At 40.8% G+C, this 20,679-nt stretch overlaps 1 protein-coding gene across 2 annotated transcripts in view; it reads right to left on the bottom strand.

The window, feature by feature from the left end:
• CEMIP2 (cell migration inducing hyaluronidase 2) overlaps positions 1–20,679 on the bottom strand; it is a 74,672-nt gene that overhangs the window by 30,140 nt on the left and 23,853 nt on the right. For both annotated transcript variants that reach the window (XM_084899472.1, XM_084899471.1), the window contains exons 5-12: positions 17,732–17,901; positions 13,975–14,163; positions 12,293–12,462; positions 11,031–11,243; positions 10,249–10,454; positions 10,038–10,107; positions 6,104–6,232; positions 3,514–3,602 (exon numbers count right to left, since the gene is read on the bottom strand). In XM_084899472.1, the coding sequence (XP_084755598.1) occupies positions 3,514–3,602; positions 6,104–6,232; positions 10,038–10,107; positions 10,249–10,454; positions 11,031–11,243; positions 12,293–12,462; positions 13,975–14,163; positions 17,732–17,901 (1,236 nt within the window). The remainder of the gene's footprint in view (positions 1–3,513; positions 3,603–6,103; positions 6,233–10,037; positions 10,108–10,248; positions 10,455–11,030; positions 11,244–12,292; positions 12,463–13,974; positions 14,164–17,731; positions 17,902–20,679) is intronic.

The raw sequence follows: 20,679 nt of genomic DNA, 5'->3' as shown, positions 1-20,679 counted from the left end.
ACCACACCTCAATAAGTTAAGTAGAGAGAAACATATATAGATAGATGTGCTGAAAAGTGCCATCAGAAACATGCAATCAGGAAAGTGATATGACCAGATTTCTTTTTTTTTTTTTTAAACTGGTCACTAGCTGCTACTTGGAGTAAGGATTGTAGAGAATGGACGGTAGAAAGACCAGCCTGGAAAGCATTATATCCACCTTAGATGGTGTATATGACTCCTTACATTAAACAGCTCTAACCTAAGGGGTAAAAAATCTGACTCGGAGCCATCACCCACTCTTCTGGCATTGTAGTTGCTGCCAAACAGCTTTGTAGTCATTATATAATGTCAAGCAGATGGAAGAGTTGTGGAAAGAAAACTACGCAATGCTCTAAAAAGAAAGCAAAAAAAAAAAAAAAAAAAAGTACCAATAAAACATCTGATTCTCGGCTGTAGCCATCTCATTTTTTCTTGAAATTCCTATTGATATAAATCAATTATGGACCATGTCCTTGGAAACCCTTTATTTTCATCCTCTACCCAACTTGGTGTGCAAAAAAAAAAAAAAAAAAAGTCAGCTTTCCCAATTTCTCATCATCTTAATTTATGAACTTTCAGCACCCTTCCCCACCTCCTCCCTTAGCTGTCCTCTGCTGTAAATGGACTTGTTGGCTCTCATGATATTACACTTTCTGACGAAATTTCCCAATCTCAAACCAAGAATTTTCTTGCATTAAAATTTCCCATCTTTGGATTCCTGTAATTTCACATTTTGAAAACATACAGAGAGGCTCATCTGATTAACTATTGAGTCAACTTCCCCTGTGATGAACAGACTGAGTATTTCCTTGGATTCCATGGGCCCGGCGTCTAGTTCACTGGCTGGCTTCTTACTCACTTGCATTAGAGTTTTTATCATTTTTACTCATGTCTGGGCTTCATGAATGTGTTTGGGCATATTCTTTACATTAGCTTAAACAAAATTAAGTGCATACACCAGCTGCCAAATGTCTTGTTACACTCTTCTATAATCAATTCTTTTTCCATAGCAACTTGCAAATGAAGTCTTAATTCCTTACCAAGATGTATGCAAACCAATAGACACAGACAACAGCGTGGTAACAGCCAGAGGGAAGCGGGGACAGGGATGGGTGAGGCGGGCAAAGGGTCGGGGAGAAATGGGAACATCTGTAATAGTGTCAACAATAAAAATAAAGGAAAAAAAGCATGCATTTAAGAACTGGTAAGAGAACTAATAGACAACAGAAAAAAAAAGTACCACTATCATAATATCATATACACATACCCTATAAAAACTTCTTGGACTATTAAGACTAGATTGTTTTATTGTTGAGTCGAATTAAAATATCAATGAATTCTCAAATATATTTCCACATCCATCCATTCATCCCCACACACAGGTTTTTTAAGGCAGGGAAGGGAGTCAATTTTGTTGTGTTTAAAATTTTTCTATTAATACTAACTTAGCAATGAACACATACCAGTTATAATAAACTCTCTCAAACTAAAAAAGTAGCAGTGACCACGTAGCAAAGATTTCTTTGTTTTGTCAAATAATATTCCCTTCTCTTCCTCTCCCTCCCTCCCTCCCCCCCCCTCTCTCTTTCACTCTCTCTCTTTTTAATATATTTTTATTTATTTCAGAGAGGGAGAGAGAGATAGAAACATTGATCGGCTGCATCCTACACACCCCCTATTGGGAATTAAGCCCACAACCCAGGCCTGTGCTGACCAGGAATCAAACCTTGACCTCCTGGTTCATAGGTCAACATTCAACAATTGAGTCACACCAGCCAGGCAATATTCCCTTCTTGTTTCATAATTTGTCATCATCTCTTTGCTCCTTTTTCTTTTTTTAATGTATGTTTATTGATTTCAGAGAGGAAGGGAGAGGAAGAGAAAGATAGAAACATCTACGATGAGAATCACTGATCGGCTGCCTCCTCCACACCCCACACTGGGTATGGAGCCAGCAACCCAAGGATGTGCCCCAACTGGGAATCGAACCGCGAATCAAACAGTGACCTCCCAGTTCAGAGGTGGACACTCAACCACCCAGCTACATCAGCAGGGCTCCTTTTTCATCTTTAGTTTATTTCTTCTAGTTTTCAGTTTCACATCTTGTTCAGCTATAAGGTATCAATCAGTACCTTATGTATAATTTAATAATGCCCTCAGTTTTGCAGCTTCCCAAATGCTGTCTGATCATAGCTTTAAAATACTTCAGGCTCAACCTGACCTTTAAGAAGTGATGAGTAATTTTACTAAGTATACTTTCCCTAGGTTTCTCCTGACCTCACTCATGCCTTATCACTGTGTCACAAGCATCCTGCCTCACACCTACATTGCCTCATTGACCTCTGCCTCCCCTCTGACCTACAGTGTGGCTTCTCATAATAAACTTGGCATCCTTTCCTTAAATGTCTAGCAACAGACCCTAGCACCCTTTCAACATCTTAAGTTGGTCACTCAACTTAAGTATAAAAAATAACACTGACACAGTTCCTACTGAATATGACTTTATGTTGCCATCTTTTCCAGAAAGCTGGAAAAGGAATTTTTTATTTTTATTTCTGACACCATTACAGATATCTCTCCTTCTCCCCCCACACTATCCACCCCCCACCCACCCCTGCCACCCCTCCCCTGGCCTTCACCACTCTGCCATGTGTGTCCAGGGGCTACGCATACATGTTCTTTGGCTACTTTCTTCCCTTTCTTTTATCTCATCCCCCCTCACACTCGCCTCTAACCTGTCAGTCTGCTCCATGTATCCATGCCTCTGGCTCTATTTTATTCATCCGTTTATTTTGTTCATTCGATTCCACACATAAATGAGATCATATGGTATTTGTCTTTTTCTGACGGGCTTTTTTTGCTTAGCATAATAATCTCCAGGTCAGAAAACCGTATTTCTATTTGAGACATTTTATTTATTTTGGCTCTCGTATACCGCATGTAAAAGAACTTGGTTGAAAGGCTGATCCATATCCCAACCACGTTCTGTGGTTATAAAGGAGAATAACATAGAGCCCAGCTATGAGGTGAGTCTGAGACTACAAATGACTAAACCAGAACTCGCTTGGTCATCATGTTTGAGACCTTTCTCTTTGAAACAGACTCAACCAATGTTCTCTTCTGACCACTGACCATAAATTCTGTATGCCTTGATTTTCAGGGATTACAATAAAACATTTAAGCTTAACTTGTATTTCAATGAATCATGTTCTACGTTAGGCCAAATTTGGACCCTTTTTTTCAACATCTCTCCCTTTTTCTTGCTCTTTCTGCAACTCTAATATCAACTTACAATCATGAAAAGGGGACAGCATTAAAAAAGCCCGGCCACAGGACTTAGGACAACAGAATAAATATTTTTCCAAAACCCTCCTTCAAATCTTGAGAACTTCATTTTCAAAGTGTTCCTGGAGAAAGGAACACAATGGCTTCCCTCAGAAAGGTTTGCTTTGGCAAAATAAGCTTGAGGGCGGTTGAAAGTGTGGACTCTACCTTGCATTGTTATCCAAACAGAGGTATTCCCGGGGGTCAGCAGCGCTAGCAATGGTTGTTTTGACACCTTTGTCAATAAATAAGCCAGCCTGGAAAATATAATAATGGACCGAAATAAATATGAATCCCAAGTTATAGCTATGTAGTAGATAATGATTCATAAAAATAAGGTTTAGATTATTGCATCAATGACAAAAAAAAAAAAAGAGCGAGAAAGAATAAACAGCAAACCACAGGTTATCATATAAACAGCTACTTTTATGGATATTTTAATAATTGAACTCATTTGGTCATTTGCAAATATTTACCACAAGGTAGGCACTACGTAAATATTTGCAAATGACCGAATGAGTTCACATCAAAGTGCCATTATATTACACATTAACTACAAAACTACTGACACATACTTGTAGCAAGACTTGCAATTAAGAGCAATTACAATCCAATAGGAGAAGCACGTGATAGCACATCAGAAAGGAAGTGGCATCCTACAACTGAACATGAAGGATGGGGAGAAATTAACCATGCCAAAGGATAAGTTGAGGATGAAGAGCAGGGAGTGTTGCTGAAACCAGTTTGGCTCAGTGGATAGAGCGTAGGTCTGGGGACTGAAAAGTCCTAGGTTCGATTCTGGTCAAAGGCATGTACCTTGGTTGCGGGCACATTCCCGGTGGGGGGTGTGCAGGAGGCAGCTGGTCGATGTTTCTCTCTCATCGATGTTTCTAGCTCTCTCTCCCTATCCCTTCTCTCTGTAAAAAATCAATAAAATATATTATTTAAAAAAAAAGAGTAGGGAGTGGGTAGGAAGCAGCTAAAGAACCCAGAGGCAAGTATTTAATAGAGTAATTTATATACAAAAAGTCTGAAGATAAGAGAGGGCATAGAACATCGGAGAGCAACAACAACAAAGAAATCTAAGATGGGCTGACAGGAAATGTATGGAGGGAGGACAGGTGAGGAAGAAGGAGAAAGACTCAAATGCCAGATGATGCAGAGGTGATGCGCTGAAGAGTCAAGACAATAGGACTGTTAATAAAAGCAATATAATCAACTGCGTTTTAAGAAAGAATACCCCAACTGCAAGACGGAGAAGACTGGAAATAGCCAAGAAAGGAGGTAAGGGATAAGGTAGAAGACGATGGCAGTAACACAGTGACCCGGAAGAGAAACAAAGATGATCTTGACTCTGGCAATAGAAACAGGGAAAAATGGATGGAGTGAAAATTCTTCAATAAGTAGTATTGGCACCATTTAGTAATGAATAAAATGTCCAAGCAGGAGGGGAAAGGAGTGATTAAGGTTCATGTGTTTTTAGCCTGGGCAGTTAGGCAGCTAGTGGTTTCATTCACAGGAACACGTATGGGCATGGGTCTGCTGATAAAAGCAAGGACTTTAGTGTTGAACACATTTTATTTATGTGTCTCTGAAAAACCCAAATCATACTCAGTAGGCAGTCACATAGACTGACCTGGAGTAGATGTGGGATAGTCAGTCCCAAATTTTCATCAGAGCTTAGAATCAAGTGATTCTAAGCTCTTCAAATTATAACACACTCGGGTTTTTAAAGGAACCTCTGTGGGCGGGAAGAGAGCAATATATATTTATTTCATTTGGCACTCATCCCTCACTGTATATATATATATATATATATATATATATATATATATATATATATATATTCATAACCCATAGACACAGACAATAGGGTGGTGAAGGCCTAGAGTGGAGGGTGGGGGTGGGCTAGAAGAGGTCAAGGGAGGGAAAAAAGTATGTAATATTTTCAACAATAAAGATTAAAAACAAAAAAGATCCTCTGAGTACTATCAAGGGGAAGTATCCATTGAACTGTGATGTGGACTACATCAGGATAAAGAATCTGGGCACCATATCATATAACGAAAATATCCACGTGCCTATGAGCACAAAATGAGCTAAAAGTGTTTTTCATCAGCTGGTGAGGGATGAATCCCAAATACCATGGAAACTGGAGCTCCTGAATGGCCTTCACTTTACTTGACCTGTATCATTTTAAATTGGGTCAAACATTCTTCAACAGTACTTCACTATTTACGTACTTCGTATTAAATATCCACAGGACACTTCATCAGCACCAAGAGAGAAAATAAGTTTTTTAATCCTTAGAAGCACATTATCTAAGCAACCGTCGCCAACCTTCCGGACCTCAGGGACCACCAGGGGTTTGCAGACCACTGATTGGCGACTGTTGAATGTGTGCATCCCTGAACATATATAATGACATTAGAGCCTGGAAAGAAGGAGGGAAGAAGAGGACGAGGACTCGTGAATCAAGTCCATTATTATGACTTCTGACTGCATGAGCATGTGTGTGTTAGCACATATTCCTGTGTGTTCTTCAGGCTGCATAAGCATCTGTACATTAGGGTATATTCCTGTGTGAATAAACAGAAAACTGTGTAGACAGCCTTCAGATGGAAGAGTTAGGAGTCTGCTTTTTTAATCTCTGGTGACAAGGTCTATCTAAAACGGACATTTCTCAGTTGTAACCACAGTAGTTTATCCTTTACCCTGCAAATCGTGTGTACTAAGCTGTTAAAACTTAGGAACCTACCTTAAAACTTGAATGGACCCTGTTGTTATAAAATACACCCAACGGAGTAAGTTCTGGTTTCGTTAACAGCTGCACTCCACTGGATTCCCCAGTAGGTTCCTTGTGAAATAAATACCATATTCCAGCATCCTATAATTAAAAGGGTAAGATCATTAAAAGCTCCTTTTATAAAGCCACTCTGTAAAAACCCTCATAAACTAAGCACTTCACGGGCAAGTTTAATCTTTTTAACACTAACTAGTCATTGTTTCAGGTTAGGAATAGACTATACAAAAGGTGTACACTCACCTAGCACCTTCAAAGCAGTGCTATCATGCTTTGAGGGGAAAAAAGCAAATTTAATTTTGTTTGCAGGTTTGGACAAAAGATAGAAGTAACTGGCTGACAGCAAAATTTCTTTTCAGAATAAGTTTGCCATTATCTACGTTAAAAAGTTGTGCAGAATTAGAAGCAAACAAGCCTTCCTTCCTTCCATGTGACAAGGACAGCACAGCCTTTGAGAAGTATGGGTTGTTCTGTTTACCTTCAAACCTGATCAATAAATGAGTCATTCCTATTAAACAACTATCTGCCAACATGCAGACTCACTGACTTCTTTCAAACAACTCCAATGCCCTTCCTATCCCGAGGCAAATTTCTGCCAAGAAAAAAAAAAAACACCACACCACACACATGAATCAGGATGCTGTCTCAGTCTGGACCCTGTCTATTCCATTTCAGTATTCCTGACCTTACCGGGAGCAGAACCGTTTGAAATATTTTGACACTCAAAATGAAATATAAAAACCGAAATGAAATGTTCCTAATTCCTGTGACAATTGAAAACCAGCCCAATGTGAAAGACATCTTCATAGGATGGAATTTTGATGAAACAGGCTGAAGAAACTGAAACTTACAGTCCAAAAAGTATGGCATGGATTCAAATATGGAAAACATTTATTTAGTGCCCACTACATGCCAGGTGTACAAGGCTATTCACAAAGAATTCATAGTTTAATGGGAAATAAAGACAGAACTGAAATATATGTAATAAGCACTATATTAGCTGTAATAAAAAGTCCTTTGGGAACCTAGAGGAGATGAATTGTGAAAAGCAGATGTACCTATGCACCAAAATGAAAGCAATAGTTTACATTTCCCCCCAAGTTTATAGATGGGTCTTAAAGCAAACTGTTCTGCCCTAGCCGGGTGGCTAAGTGGATTGGAGTGTTGGCCCATACACCAAATGTTGCAAGTTCAAACCCCAGGCAGGTGCATGCAGGAGGTAGGAAAGGCAATCAAACCATTAATGTTTCTTTCTCTCTCTCTCTCCCCCCCCCCCTCTCTCTCCCTCCCTCCCTCTCTCATCTCTCTCTCGCTCTCCCCTCCTTACTCTCTCTCTAAAATACATTTAAAAAAAACACACGTATCCTCAGGTGAGAGTTTTTTGTTTTTTAAGGAAAAACTGTTTTGAAAACTGTATTTACCACCTCTACACCTTGGGGCACAAAACAGACCATGGAAGAAGACATGGAGGGCTGTCTTCTTCATACCACAGCCCATACACTGAGGGCACAGCAAACCCTCTAGGGTACAATGGAGTTTGGGGGTTGGGGGTGGAGGAAAGAACAAGGAGGTAGTAGCTATTTCCTGTTAAACACTGTGGTGTCCAAACAGGTACAGGGAGCTCTGTGAAAGGCAGTGGAAAGGTACAAGAAGAAGGGGTTTGGTTGACTTTGGGAGGAAAACCCTTGCCAAGACATGAGCGTCCCTGGAGCAGTTTCTCCAGAGGGAAAAGAAAGAATTCCCAAAATGAAAAGGAAGAACGCACATGAAATGGGCCTTTGTTATTTTCTCAACATGAGCTTCAAGGAAGGTTTCTGGAAACCTCACCAGACACCTTTCACAGACTATTTGCAATGTGTTTTAATCTTCAACCCACAACTTCTGAAAACAACTGAAAGGAATCTCTGCTCTGGCTGTTCATTTGTAAAAGATCCTGGCGTGAGACTGCTTATCAGTCTATTGGTCATCTTTACCCAAAATCTCATCTTCCGATGAGAAAGTCTCAATGCAAACCCCATGTGGGACTTGACAAATATTTGATAAAAAAATGAATGAATGGAAACCTGAAATGATTAAATGTCCAGGCATCTGCCCTGTCAAACAAGAACGTTACGTTTTATGTTTTTAGGGGATATCACCGATGAGAATTCTACCATCGCATAAAGATGCCTGGATTCTATTCATCTCAAAGAAAATCTTCCTGAAAATCAATGCTAGGCATTTCTTTCCTTTTAAAATCTTAATAGCCAATAAATATATGAATATTTAGGTGTTGCTGTAAAGCCCAGTTTTTGTTGTTTTGTTTTGTTTTTGTACTGTAGTTTTCAGCACAGATATAATGGCAATAGTATAATGTCCTAAAGATTAATTTTTATATTATAAATTAGCAGTTTTAAGTCAGACTCAATTATAAGTGTAAATTTCTCCAGCCTTTCCCAGGAGACATTTCTGCCATCCAAAAATAGTTCATTTGTTCTTTTAAGTTATTCTTATGTTTGTGAAGCAACTCAAGGCACAGTTAATTTAAGACACACAGCTGAGTTTAGCTGCTTTACCATGGAGATGAAATCCCCAAGGGCATACGATTAACAAAAGGATGAGCCCCTTCACCAGAGAGACCCCAGTCTGTCTTCTACAGAATAACCCGTTCCCATGAAGAGAAGCTAAAGCTTTCTCTCTGCATCCACACTAAAAACTGAAATGACCATGCCACACCAGACTTTATATATGATAACCCAGAAAGACGATGTATCACACTCTAAAATTATACTCTGGAGAGACATGATAACCCTGGGGATTAGCTGACTGCTTCTCCTCCATTTGGCATCTGTCTTACTCTACACAGAGATACTAACTTGGCATAACTGATTTCTTTTTTTCCTTGACAAGATCATTTTATTGGGACAGTTGCAAAATTCTTTACTTAATTTTTATTATGGCCATGTCTTTTTTTTTTTTCATTTTTACAATGTGGTACCTAACAATGACATATCGTTTCTGTCTATTATTTATTTGGTGGGCACCAGTTAAACAAGGTGAAAACTCAAAAGTGGCAAGTTGGGCTAAATTTAAATGACATGACTTGATAAAAATTCATGTTGTAGAAATTATTGAGCATTTCAAACTAACTTCAATTTTTTTATTACAAATATTCCAGTGAAATATAAAGTCTCTTTTAAATACTTGATTGCTTCACTGGTAAAAAATGAAATGAAGTCTGGCCAGTGTGGCTAAATGGTCGAGTGTCAACCCATGAACTAGGAAGTCACGGTTCGATTCCCGGTTGGGGGACATGCCTGGGTTGTGGGCTCGATCCCCAGTGTGGGGTGTGCAGGAGGCAGAGGACCGATGGTTCTCTGTCATCAATAATGTTTCTATTTCTCTCTCTGAAATCAATAAAAATATTTTTAATATATACATTATTATGTATAGTTTTAATTATGACCAATAGCTATTGTAGGGGAGGAACAAACTGTTCTCTAACCTCAAGTTAAACATGAGATAGATTAGCAGGAAAAAGTAACCGAATTTAATGCTCATGTATGGGAACTTGCCTACAGGAGTGAGTCAAAGACTCCATGTGGAGGGGAGACTCCAAAATGTTAAAGGAACTGAAGAACATAAGACATCCCGAGCGAAGGATGAGCTGAGATGACATAGGGGCTTCAAAAGGTCGTTGCAGGATGATACAAGCTGGCATCATTGATTTAGAAGAAAAGAAGCATCTCAGTCACATCTGCTCTCAACCAGACAAGTAGCACCAACAAACCAATAGGATGCAGGAGAGAGATTGACGCATATGGAGTTCCATCCATCACGTCACATCCACATACAAGAACTTTGTCAACATGAACAGAAAAAAACCTGAAAGCACTTAGGCCTTATTTACCTGTGAGCCAGCAGCCGCATTATTAATCAGATTGTTGTTGGGATGAGCAATCCAGAAAGTTGAAACAGCCCTGCAAGGCATTTTTTAAGGTGATTTAAATAATCATCATGAAATATTCTGCCCACTAAAAACTCCCCCCCAAAACTTCTTCCCCAACCAGCCAGAGACCTTGGCCACCACACAGGAGTTTTTCTCTCTGCCAGTTACTCACATACAGTCCGTGGTGGGCACAGGGACGTAATTCCCAAACACTTTTTCTCGCATTGCGGTGCACATGGAGTTGTTCCTGTCTGTGGGAAGGAGGGTGCCGGGCTTGGTGAGGAGTCCCAGGTTGTGGAACAAAGTATTTCTCTGTTCAACACCGTCTTCCAAGAAGAAACAGTGGCCCAGTGTGTCAAACCCGATGGTGTCCTTTATCTGCAGAAACATAAGTGCATCATGTCATCAGCAGCAAGATGGATGGTGGTTTAAGGAACAAGTGCTCTTCAGGGTAGCCTCCTGGGCACAAATGCAAAAAGAACTTTTCATCTTATCTGAAGGGGCCAAGTCAAATGTCAGGTTTTACTGATCTCTTAAGAAAATAATTTGGGTAGCTAAAAAGGGAAGCCTCCTTCACATGGAAAGAGAGAATTCTCTGTAAAAGCAAGCTAGAGTAAAGGAATGTGGTGCGAAGCTAACTTCTATAAAATTGAGGAGTCCTGCCGAAACCAGTTTGGCTCAGTGGATAGAGCGTCGGCCTGCGGACTGAAAGGTCCCAGGTTCGATTTCAGTCAAGGGCATGTACATTGGTTGCGGGCACATCCCTAGTAGGGGGTATGCAGGAGGAAACTGGCCGATGTTTCTCTCTCATCAATGTTTCTAGCTCTCTATCCCTCTCTCTTCCTCTCTGTAAAAAATCAATAAAATATATTTGAAAAAGGAAATTGAGGAGTCATGAGATCTAAGGAGAGGTAACTTCCATAACATGCACCCCTGTAATGTGAGCCTGCTCACCAGCAGGCCGTCGGTCCCGTGCACAGTGATGCACCGGGAGAAGCTGTGATGAATGGACAGTCCGTCCACAGATGTCCTGTGTCTGTAACCTCCCCTGTGGTCCACGTCCCCACACAGGTGGAAATGAACAGGGTACCGCCCCAGCTCCCGCTGCTGGCCCATGTGTTTCAATTCCACATAAGAAAGATGGACGGAAGTGAAATTTTTCCTTATCTGGAAGACATAGTAACCAAAGTCAAATGAGACATTTCATTACAGGAACGTAGCAAAATATACTGTTTCATAGGAAATGTCTGGAGGAGATTTACATACATGTTAAAACATGTACTGTCTTTCACATCCTCCAGTTAATAATTTAGCAAATGCTTCTCCTTTGCTTAAGGGATTACTTTAAAGGGCTACGGACTAATTATCATCATCTTACATTAACAATAAAAGGCCATGTAACCAGAAAAGCTGCAGATGATTTCTGTATGTGTGTTTTGATGTGTTCAAATGTTTTGGTCAGTTCTAGTCTCATCTTGCTATTTTATTTCCATGACTTCCACAATAGTTTGAAAAAGGTATTTCTAAATTGGCCCTCAATATTTTTGTTAGCATATAATAGTGTTTACTTCAGTTCTTTTAAAAAATTCTTGTAATCCACAATTAGGGCATTCGACATTTTTAAACGCTGGATTTCCAATCATACTACTGAGAACAAAGAAATAATACTGACCAACATTTCAGAAATTTCTGTCACAGAAATGCTGTTAATAAGCATAGCCCACTTACTGCACAAACACTGATTTTAAAACACATGTAGCCAAAATGCAGACCAGAAGTCCAATAAATTAGGATATAGAGCAAGCATACCACATAGTAAGTGCTCAATACTTTTACAGAATAGAAATCCGCATATAAAAGTTTTTCAGAAACATAGGTTGTATGTGTATATTGCCTAATCATGTTTTATAAAGAACCAATTGATCCTTTCATATCAAGATTTATTTTTTTTGTCTCTATATAATTATTCTTCCCAATGTACTGACTTAATTCTTCATAAGGCAATTCTTAAACAGCTTAACCTCAGGTCCAGGTCAACTACATGAAGATATAAACTTTATTTTAATTACCTAAAATCTGCTCTTTGTCATTCAATAGAGAAATAAAATATGATTTCTCCTTAATACCCTTATAGATTTCATTCCAAAACTTTAAAGTTTTTCCAAACACATTTAGCAGCCAAGGTTTCAAAGAACGCATCCAATTCTTCTGCCTACCGTGACATGTCCCCCAAAGGTATCGTAATCAAAGAACTGGCACTGGTTTTCACCATAGCACGCATCTTCCATTTCTCCTTGGATTGCAACATTCCGGGTGAGAATTCCAACCTCGGCTCTCATGTCTACACCATCTATGATCTCACCCATGTGCAGGAACTGCGGGGTTTCTGGTTGATGTGGGCAAGGGAAAAATAATATTAGAACCAAGAAAACATGGAACTTATGTCAAAAAGACAGTCACGTTTTTCTGTAACCCAAAGATATTATCCAACGTAACTGTCCCCTTCCATCCTTTAATACCTCAGAACCACAGAATCCCAGGAAGTGAGGGTATTAGTGATTATCTGGTTGAACCACCCACCCAATCTGACCAACTATCAAATCCACACACAATGCTTGTACCTCCCTGAAGCAGCTCCATCCTCCCTTAATCTGGAATCAATAATTTGGAATCTATTCAAGAATCCATATTCTCTCTCCCGGTCCATTTGCTTTTGTTCTACCCCCCTGAGGACACATGAAAAAGCAAATGTACGGTGAGTCCAGAAAAACCAAAGGTGTTATCAATGTCGATAACAGGGTGTGAGTTGTTTTTGTTCCTACTTCAAAGCTGAAGTAGTGTGCACTTGCACATTAACAGCACAAAAACAACCACCTTTTCTTTCCTCCGTCTTCCTATTTTAATATCATGCATTCTTTTAAGCTTCCACTTTGATGGGAAATTTAGAAACTCTTTAATAATGGGCTCCTCCCTGGTGTTTTTATTATATAAACTCAAGGGAGAAAATAAAAGTAAATCAAGGAGTTGAGATCATGGAGATTCATTATCATGTAGACTTGTTAACAACAGTGGGAATTTCCAAGCAAAATCAATGCCAGATGGTATCGCAGTTTTCTGCATTTTTCTGTTTTCTACTTCTGCCCTGTGTTATCAAGAAGGAAAAGCACAACACGGAAACACAGAGACAAGTGCCCAGCGAGCCAATCATCCTGTTTTCTTTTAAAGCAAAAAAAGTTTCCCTTAAACCTCAAAGCTCTAAATTACTCACTGAGTGAGTACTCACCAAGCAGTTACTATAAGCTCTTGAGCACAGAAGCAAGGAAAGCAACGTAACGAGGGAAAAACACAAGGAAGCCCACAACTGAGGCAATGCAGGAAGAAGCTTTGCCGACGGTCAGATCAGAATGAGGAACAGACAAATGCCAGCCATTCTTTCTAAGGGGTTTATAGCGACCATCTCATTGGGCACTGCTCTACCTCAAAAGATGTACATGTGAGGATTATGAGAGAAAATACAGTCTTCTTATAATACCTTTTTGGCTCCATTTAAATATGAATAAGATCTACTTTTTGCGAAGGAAGTAGGCACTCAAAAACCATAGATTTATTATTATTATTAAGAAGTTAAATTCCCACTGAAAAATGAGTCTAGTTGAAAGGCTGGGTTTACTATTACTTGACAGTTTAAAGAGAAGTTGGAAAGGACCTTAGAAAACAATCAATCCACCATGTCTTCATCTTTCATTTAAAAAAGAACAGGCATGAAACATGGTGATGGTGGTGATGATGGTAATTGGGGTGGGGGTGCGGTGGTGGTGGGGGGGGAATATATAACTCCAGGAATCAAATCCCAAGAAAAGAGTGTTTCCCAAAAAAAGCATTCTGCACAGCCCGATACCTTTGACTTTGACCTGGAAACGGCTGCACTCGGGGCAGGGGAGCAGCGTGAACTCCTCGGCCTGATACATGGAGTAGTCGGTGCTTGCCATCACGATCTGCTCTCCGGGTTTCCAGCTACTGACATCATCAAGCAGATGAAGCTTCACGCCATCCACGACTTCCACCCGGAAACCTGAAAGAGAGACACCTAAACCGAAAAGAAAAAAAGCGATGCATTAGCAGGAGATTTTTTTTCTCCTGTGGACCCTCTCAAGGATGAACAAATCAATAGTCAAGAGAAACACACGTCGGCACATTTTTACTAGCGGCTGCCATGTGGAAGTCACTCTGTAGATATTAATGAGGGAGAGATGCAAACACAGATCCCTGCCCATCCACCCCTGACCAGAATGTAGCATGCTGATCGGGTGCTCCTTTTAAGAGAGTGACTTTTTTAAAGCAGCCAACCTTTCGGACCTCACGGACGACCAGCGGTCCGGACCACAGGTTGGTGACCGCTGCTCTAAAGGACAACGACAGGAGTGAAAAAACACTTCTACTACGTCAGGGGGAATCAAGAGGATAGAAATTCAGACATGGCACGAGGAATAATACAGTTTCCCCTCTAGTCTTGAGCCATCGATCCTGATAAAACCTAATCTGAGCAAGTCTCAGATTCTGTTCCTTTAGACCACATGTGTCAAACACAAGGCCCACGGGCCAAATCCAGCCCGCCAGGCCTTGCAATGTGGCCCGCACCACGCTGTCATCACTGCACTCCGCTGTCAGTTTATGACATTGTCAGTTTATGACTGTTCAGTAAACCATTCGGCCCGCGATTTAGACTGGATTTTAGATTTTGACCCCTTCTCTGATTGAGTTCGACACCCCTACTTTAGACTGTGATCTACCCTGCATTTTCTGTGTCTACCGAGCACCAAAAAAAAAGACACCTGATAAATGTAAAGTGTGTTTTTAATATGTTTATTGTGTCCAGAAACTAAAGCCCATCATGGACTGTTGTCCAAATAATAACTTACAATAACAATAGCTAACATTTGGGGGACTTCACAAGCATAATAACCTTTCGTGAAAGCAGCTATGAGAGACAGGCACTATTACATGTATGAAATGAGGAAACCAAAGGTGAGGGAGCTTGAATAACAGCCAAAAAATGATAGACCCCAATTTGGTAACCTCCATCTTATTCTGCCTTCCCAAGAATCAAAACAGATAGGTAAAGAGCAAAGGTCATAAAAACTTCATGGCAGCAAGAATCCTTACCCCAAATTTCATATTTTACCCCCAAAAAAAATTATCTAAAAAAGGGCAACTGAATATTCACTTTTTTCATTAAAATTTTATGTAAATTTCAATAATGTTTTTAAAAGATGACAAGGATGATTTTAAGCAAAAATGCTTTAAAGAAAACTAGATTATCCTGGCCAGTGTGGCTCAGTTGGTTTGAGCATCATCCTGTGTACCGAAAGGCAACAGGTGCGATTCCCAGTCAGGGCACATACCCAGGTTGTGGGTTCGATCCCCATTGGGGGCATGCACGGGAGGCACTGATTGATGTTTCTCTCTCACATCGATGTTTCTCCCTCCCTCTCTCTCTCTCTCTCTCTCTCTCTCTGTCTCTCTCTCTCCTCCTCCTCCTCCTCCTCCTCCTCCTCTCTTCTCTCTAAAAAATACAAATCAATAAAAAATTTTAAAAACTAGGTAAATACTTAAGTTTTGACTTCAGTGATCATTAGAACTTGTTTCTGTGTTTCTGTTTCTGTTGGGTGGGGCAGATCGGTATTATTCCTCACTTTTTTTCTGGCTTTAGGAGAAAAGCTGCCTAAGATGACCTCCTCTCAGCTGTCAGCACTACGGAACTGGAGGCGTGAAGGAAGTAAGTGCCTCCCCCTGCTTCCTGAAGAGAAATGCCCCCTCTTCCAGAAAGTAGGAGTCGCTGAGACACACACAACAGTCTGCGACAGAAAGCCAGCATGTGCCCTTCTCCGGAAGTGAGCAGTCATTAGCAGCGTGGAAGTGAAAACAAAATTTCCCACACAGAAAGTGTTGACTGAGGTTTGTCAGTAATTATCTTTTGCCTGGAATCTTACTGGAGGCAGTTGTACTGAACTTTTCACACCAATTCCTACTAAGAAATGCTTCTCACCCACCCATGATTGTGCCAGAAAGCTGAGCTTCATTCCAGCTTCCTCTTCCATAATACCATCTCCCCAAACCTAGAAGGCTGCTTTGAGGCAATGTATGAAAACCCCTGTTTCATAACGCAAACTCAGTTTTAAAGCAAAAGACTCTCTTGAATGACCATACAAAATACACCATTTATAACCTAAGTCATGCTTGCATCATCATTAAAATAGGTAATATTGCCCTTGCTGGTGTGGCTCAGGTGGCTGGTGTTGTCCTGTGCACCAAAAGTTGCCCGTCCAATTCCCAACCTGGGCACATGCCCAGGTTTTGGGTTAGATCCCTGGTCAGGGCGTGTGTGAAGGAAGCAGCCAATTGGTGTTTTTCTCTCAATAGATGTTTTTCTTTCTCTTCCTCTCTCTAAAATCAACATAAAAAACATGTTTAGAAAATGTTTAGGCAAAAGGCCACAAGGATGAAATATTTCATAGGAAAAAAAAAATAGGTAACATTGACTAAGTGCTTATTATACATGCTGTGCTAAAAGCATCACATTCTTCACATTTGATACTCATAACAGCCCTATATGGCAGTTTCTATTATCCCCATTTTTCAGACAAGGAAACTGAGGGTTAGGAAGTTGAAGTCACATGCCCATCATCACCGAGTAAGTGAAAGGCCTGGGATATGAATCCAGGCACTCTTTCTCCAGAAAGCCATTTTAATAAAGACGTTCGTTACTGTGCTTCTAAAAACAGAGGTCTGAGCCCAGTCTAAACGAAGCCTTTCTGGATAATTAAAGGTATAATGAAACACCTCTTACTCATTTCACATTCGTTTGGGTATAATATTTGGTTGAGGGAAAAAAGGTGATGGGCAAGCTCAGAGCTGCCAATGTCTACCTAAAGCCAAAATTCTGGCAGCGATGTGGGTAGTAAAAGAAATTATACAGTGAACATCACTAAGAGAAAAGAGTCAGAAGCACCCTAAATAGCCAGTACTAGGTGTTATTCAAACAAATTATAGCTCTTCTGAAAGATGGATTATCATTAAAAGTATAATGAAGAAAATATAAAGACATGAGGTACCTTTGCAATATGTTATTTAAAGAGAGGAAAACAGATTAAAACAAAATGAACACCGAGGGAGGGAACATAAGAAAGAAAATACTAGATTATTTGCACCAAAATAATTATCTCTGGGTCATGTGGCTAACGTTTAATTTTTACTTTGTATAACATGTTTTCAAAGGTAATTTTGCTGACAAATGTACAGAAAGAGAAGACGGAAGGTACAAGATCATGGTCATTGTCACCGAACATAAACAAAGATAGCTTATCTTATCACATCCGGGACACAAATCTATTTCCGCTAGTTAGCCACACTAACACGACTCGGGAGCCACGCACCAAGTCCAGCTGGGGGTGCCCAATCTAGAACAGATCATTGTTTAATCCAGAAAGATCCCTGGTGTCTAAAAGATCCAGTACAGTAGGGAAACTGCTGGTTTTACTCTCCATCCGTTGAGAAATCTAACTGGAATGTCATTTGAATACACTGTCACTTCAAAAATTAAAACCTGTCACAATACTTACCCATGTCTTACAACAGCAGACACTGTGCTTGCCTACCTTCAATCCATTCGCTATAAGCTGTCACGGCAAACTTCTGACCGTCCACAGTATAAAATTCCCTCTGGGCAAGAGCCTTCCCTCCGCTGCTGTGGTTTTCATAGTTCCTCACAGATTCATTGCAAGAAGTGCTGCCACCGTTGATGACACCAACCAAAGCCCAAGCTTGCCTGGAAGGAAAGAGCGGTGCATCTGATTATCGGTCACGGTCCTGGCACAGGTGTGAGATCAGGTGTCCTCTGATGCTCATATTGTGTTCTTTGCCAGCCCCTACACCTTTTTCTCTATATGAGGATGCAAGTGCAAACGCTGATTGTGAAGTAAATGGCGTCACAGAAGGAAATGCATGTGAATTTCAAAACCCGGTTTGCCCAGCTCTGTAACAGGTGAAACACCGCTGACTGACGTGAATTAATGACTGCCTTCCCTTTTCAATACACACCCAGGTCATTCACCACCCTTCTGGCCACGAACCCATTTCTGTTTCCTTCTTTTATAACCTGCTCTTGTCACCCTAGCCAGTTTGGCTCAGTGGGGAGAGCATCAGTCTGTGGACTGAAGGGTCCCAGGTTTGATTTTGGTCAAAGGCACGTGCCGGGTTGTGGGTTTAATCCCCAGTAGGGGGCGTGCAGGAGGCAGCCGATCGATGATTCTCATCATTAATGTTTCGCTCCCTCTCTCTTCCTCTCTGAAATAAATAAAAATACATAAATAAGTAAAACCTGCTCTTTTCAACTCTCCGCTCTGCAATGTTCTCCAATATAACTGCATAATAGAATCCCATCTCTGCTTTAGGAACACATCTCTGCCCAGACCCAGCACAGACCCATGCAGTCATCATCTCTACAGACGGGGCCGACGTGAGTAAACGGGCGAAGTTTCCCAGGTGATTTGGAAGTGCAGCCACACTGGAGGACCACTGAGTAACAGCGCTGGTTCTCTGGCGTCAGCAGACCCAAAAACCACTTGGAAGGTTTGATTTGCTCGGATACACCCCGTTTGAAACGGAGTCCGAGAACTTGCATTTCTAACAGGTTCCTGGGTGATGCTGAGGCTTCTGGTCCAGGGACCACACTGAGAACCCGTGAGTTGGAGGTCAGAGCACAGAGCAGTAGTTATCAACCCCAACTGCACATCAGTTGCCTGGGGTCCTGACCTCTGCAGATCCTGAAGTAAGTGACCAAGGGTGGGCCCTGGGCATCGGGAACTTTTTAAATCTCAGGTGTATAAGGAAGGCTGAGAACCACTAGGTTAACTGTTTCTTAAAGCTGTACAATTACTATACAACAGACTGTACATACTACATGTCTATTTATTAAAAGCAATTGTTCTTGAAAACACCATTTTATTCCTGTGATATTGGTTTTTAAATATATTTTATTGATTTTTTACAGAGAGGAAGGGAGAGAGATAGAGAGCTAGAAACGTCGACGAGAGAGAAACATCGACTAGCTGCCTCTTGCACACCCCCTATCGGGGATGTGCCCACAACCAATGTACATGCCCTTGACCGGAATTGAACCTGGGACCTTTCAGTCCGCAGACTGATGCTCTACCACTGAGCCAAACCGGCTTCGGCTATTCCTGTGATATTGGGATAATCCTCCCAGGGACTTGCTTAAGCTTCTTGCCAAAAATCAAGAGGGGAAAAAAAAAAAAAAGAAAAGAAACAAAGAAAGAAAGAAAAAAAAAAACCTAAAAAATTTGCCTTAAGACTCCTGGTTTAAAACATGAAAAGAAAAATGTCAACTTCCTTCTCTAGGAAAAAAAAAAAATACACCAAAATGTAATCGATGCCAGACAGATGGCCGGATAGTCACAGATAAAAGTTAACCAAAGTATGCCTACATCCTTATAAATTCCACACCCACCCCTGCCTGGATTTAGCTCCTCTTTGGCTGACAACGCTTTAAGGCTCTATTTATATTCCTTGACACAGCAGAAAGAATCAAATGAAGAATGTCTTAACATATTATCTCCTGTGTGAGAGGGAAGGAGAGGGAAAAGAGCAGAGGCTTCCTTTATTTACCAGGACCGCCTCAGCAACTATGAAACAATGTTGTATTCTACTGACACTATCTCCACAACACTCCTACTTCCCTCCTCCACCCGAGGAAAATGTCAGTGCAATCAGAACATTATCTTCAAAGGGGCATGTTTGTGTGCCCTGGAGATAATGTCGAAGCCTGGAACACTGGCAAGGGATCACAACACTGATTCCTCCGCCCAATCAGCAGCTACCTTTGAAGGGAATTTAGAAACCAGTAGAAAGAATAAAAAATGAATAAATAAAATAAAAAGTTAAATGAACAAAACATTCAGGGCCACTGACCTAGGACAGTGGTGGCATAAAGAAACCGAAGTTGTAACCCCTGGCATTATTGGATACGGGAACAAAGGAGGGAGTCTAGCTTTGAAAAGGTGCTCCAATCCCAGGTCTAGGAACTATGGAAATCCGTGTGCATGTGCACCAAGAGGGGAGTAAAAGATCATTCAGTGAAGCTCCTAGGATAACAGAGGTCCAAACTGGAAAGCCACCCAGCCCGCCTGCTGTGAACACCTTGTGGCATCAACACACAATGGAAGATAAACAGCAATGACAATGAGCCAGCATTACATGCAACAACACAGATGACCCTCAATAACAGAGTTGAGCAAAGCAGCCAGACATGAGATATGATGTTATTATCTGCCCTCGTTTATATGAAGTTCAGACACTTCAGCATTCTGCACCCAATCAGGGCAGTTGGTTCTGGCTCCCTTTGGAGAGTGGAGGGAGTGATCAGTGAACAAGATGGGCCACTGGCAGCGTTCTATTTCACGAACTAGATGGTGGCGACCCAGTTACCACATTGTGCTAAGTCATTACACTCTACATTCTTATTTTGAGCACGGTCCTGTGTGTATATTATCTATATGCATATATAGATAGATATAGATATAGATAT

Source organism: Pipistrellus hanaki, assembly GCF_964339955.1.
Source record: "Pipistrellus hanaki genome assembly, chromosome: 11".
Taxonomy (NCBI): domain Eukaryota; kingdom Metazoa; phylum Chordata; class Mammalia; order Chiroptera; family Vespertilionidae; genus Pipistrellus; species Pipistrellus hanaki.
The sequence above is the reverse complement of the archived record's forward strand: the minus strand, read 5'-3'. Positions and strand labels throughout refer to the sequence as shown.